At 65.5% G+C, this 2,877-nt stretch overlaps 1 protein-coding gene across 1 annotated transcript; it reads right to left on the bottom strand.

The window, feature by feature from the left end:
• Positions 1–1,493: 1,493 nt before the first annotated feature.
• Positions 1,494–2,871, bottom strand: MYADM (myeloid associated differentiation marker). The gene has a single exon (XM_026858947.1). The coding sequence runs from the start codon at positions 2,565–2,567 to the stop codon at positions 1,701–1,703; it is 867 nt and encodes a 288-aa protein (XP_026714748.1). The 5' UTR covers positions 2,568–2,871; the 3' UTR covers positions 1,494–1,700.
• Positions 2,872–2,877: the final 6 nt, after the last annotated feature.

Raw genomic sequence — 2,877 nt, 5'->3', positions numbered from 1 at the left:
ACCCACCTGCACCCCACTGCCAGCCTGGCGCTGGCACCCCCCGCCTCACCGCACCCCGTGTGCCGGCACCGCCCGTGTGCCGTCCAGAGCCGAACACGTTACCGGCACGAAGCGCCGCAACTCATAACGGTGACAAGCCGTCACCGCGCTTCCCCCAGCCCTTTCCTCCATGAATTTCAATCAACCTGGGCACTAAAAATAGCCACGCTCGGGCGCTGGGCAGGGCTGGGCCCGGCCGCTGCGGTTTTCCCTTTATTTGTTCCCAAACCTGCTGCCTCGGGAGGCTGCGAGCTCTGGCACCACTGCCACAGCCCTGCCGGGAGCGCCAAGGCCAAGCCGTGCTGCTCGGTGTTGCGGCACCGCGGCACCCTCCGGCCCCGCTGCCCGGGGCGCAGGGGAGCAGCCCAGCCGTGCCAGGGCGCCGTGGTCATGAGGGGATGACACGGTGGGGACACAAACAGGGTGAAGGTGACACCCACCAGGCAGCCCTGCAGCTGTTGCCATCACTGGCAGCGCCATGTGGCCCTGGCACGGGCATGGTGGTCCCACTCACCCTGGGCCCCGTGGCACCCAAGGGTGGGTCCGGACTCTTTCTCCAACTTCCCCCAGTGCAGCCACCGTGGCAGCTGCTCTGTGCTATCTCGTGGTGGTGGGGACCCCACTCTCTGGCCCCCAGTGAGTCTCAAGGCGGCGGGGCTCTGGCTTGGGCCAGGCCAAGCAGCGGCCGAGGGAGCAGCGTGAGTGGGGACAGTAGCCCCAAAACCTGCCGGGGTGCCCCAGCACCCGTCCCACATCCGGGAGCGCTGTGCCAGGAGCTCTGCCTGCCAGGCACACCTTCCCCTGCCTGCTCCGGTCCCTATCTGCCTGCACCGCTCTGCTGCCTTTTTCCTGGTATACCGGCCTGCGGTGCCACCGTCCTGGCCCCCCAGCGCCGGTGGCACTGGGTGACAGCCACCCCCTGCCCTGTGTCCCCTCAGGCAGGGGACTCCCTGGCAGCTCCCAAAGGGTAAAGCAGCAGGCACGGGGCTCCTGACAGCATGGCTGGGACCAAACCCAGCGGGGCTCCTGATGGGGTGACGGGGGTGATGACAAGAACCTAGTGATGAGGACCTGGCGGGCTCTCAGCCCCCCCAGCAGCCACATTCCTCCCAAACCCGTTTGGCAGGGTCCTCTGCTGGTGCCAAGGAGAAGGCATCCGGGTTGGGTTTTTCCTGGTCATGCCCTGCTTCACTCTAGTGCTGAGTCAACAAGGAGAAAAGAGGGTTTGTTGAAGCCCAGTGCCCCCCTCCCCCCCCACCACCACTGCTAGTGCCCCACTGGTGCTGCTGGTGCCCCCGTTTCTCACCCCCAAGCCCCCTGTGCCACTGGGAAGGATCCCGCAGAAAGCCAGGAAGGAGGAGAAAGAGGAGGCAGAAGCAAGTGAAAAATGACCCAATTTAATCTCAAAGCCCCCCCTCCCTGCTCCAGGGTTCTGGGAGCACCCTGGTCCCCCCACCCAGCCTTCTGGCCCCCACCATGGGGCACCGGGCTGAGCACACCCCCAGGAGCACCCTGTGGCTCTCCACTCTGGCGTGGGGAGAAGGAGCTTTCCGAGGCGTCCAGCCTCTTCCTCAGCTCCGCTGGCAGCCCCACACCAGTGCCGGCACCAGCACCCAGTCGCGTCCCACCACCACCTCACCCCACGGGGGCACCCGGAGCCCTTAGGGAGGTGCCCTGATGAAAACCATCTTGGTGGAGTAGACCAGGTCCACCAAGTAGGCGATGAGGTTGAAGATGGTGAGGAAGGTGATCCCCAGGTGCTTGTTCCACCAGCAATTCCTGCCGCAGGAGTTGGGGCGGCTCTTTCCCCTGAAGCTGTAGAGGGGCCAGAGGATGGTGGCAGTGAGGTACATCACCAGGGCCAAGGCATTGTAGCCCACCAGCATCTTCTCCAGCGGGCAGGGCATGTAGGTGAGGCACCGGCCGATGGTGAAGATGATGATGAGGAGAGTGATGATGAAGCAGATGGAGTAGACAGCCACGCACCACTGCAGGCCAGCTTCCGAACTGTAGGCATCCAGCAAGGAGAAGATGAGACAAGCCACATAGGCTTCAAAGACCTTGAGGAGCCCAGGCACGGTGGAGAGGAAGCTGCTGATGTCCCCTGGCTTGGCACGGGTGAGCCCCACCTCGAGGGCGTAGGCAAGGAAGCAGAGGCAGGAGAAGGTGGTGGCCACGGCCTGCCGGACACACTTGTTGCTGCTGCAGGGGCTGCTGATGAAGGTGGAGGGAAAAACTACCGAGGTGGTGAAGACCATCAACGCCGCCAGCATGGAGAAAGCTGAGGTGAAGTCATCCCAGGAAAGCGGCAGCTTGGGGTAAAGCTCCAGCAGCTCCAGCACCAGCACCAGCAGCGTCACAGCGAAGCAGAAGCACCAGGTGAACATGCACCATGTTCCGTAGGGACCCCCGAAGTCCCCGGTGGAGGCCACCAAGCTGAAGGCGATGCAGGACAACACGATGGCAAAGAGCCGGGCGATGCCCACCCAGGAGGTCACAGCACGGAGGTTCACCGTCGCCACGGCCATGGTCCCTGCCAGCTCTCCCACCCACGCCGCGCGCCGGGAAATGGGTGCTGCCCGCAGCCGCGCTTATCTGGGTGTTGGGGCGGAGGGGTGGGGCATGGGGCAGGGAGCTGCCGGCCCCCCCAGCCGTCCCGGCTGAGGACCCCCAGCTCTGCTGCCACCACCACCACCGCCACCACACAGGGCTCACCAGGGTGGCTGCCGGGGGCTGGCAGTGGCGGCAGCGGCGCAGGCGGGTGGATCATTAACACGGGGCCGGGCGAAGGGTGCTGGCACTCGCTGTGACGCGGAGCCCCGTGGGGGGGGCCTGGGC

This window comes from Athene cunicularia (genome assembly GCF_003259725.1).
Source record: "Athene cunicularia isolate RWA chromosome 14 unlocalized genomic scaffold, athCun1 chr14_part1, whole genome shotgun sequence".
NCBI classification, from domain to species: Eukaryota; Metazoa; Chordata; class Aves; order Strigiformes; family Strigidae; genus Athene; species Athene cunicularia.
Note: the sequence above shows the minus strand (reverse complement) of the source record. Positions and strands in the feature narration are given on the sequence as shown.

Bases quoted from the DNA above. Each gene is read 5' to 3' on its own strand.
- MYADM (XM_026858947.1), bottom strand. From the start codon at position 2,567: ATGGCCGTGGCGACGGTGAACCTCCGTGCTGTGACCTCCTGGGTGGGC.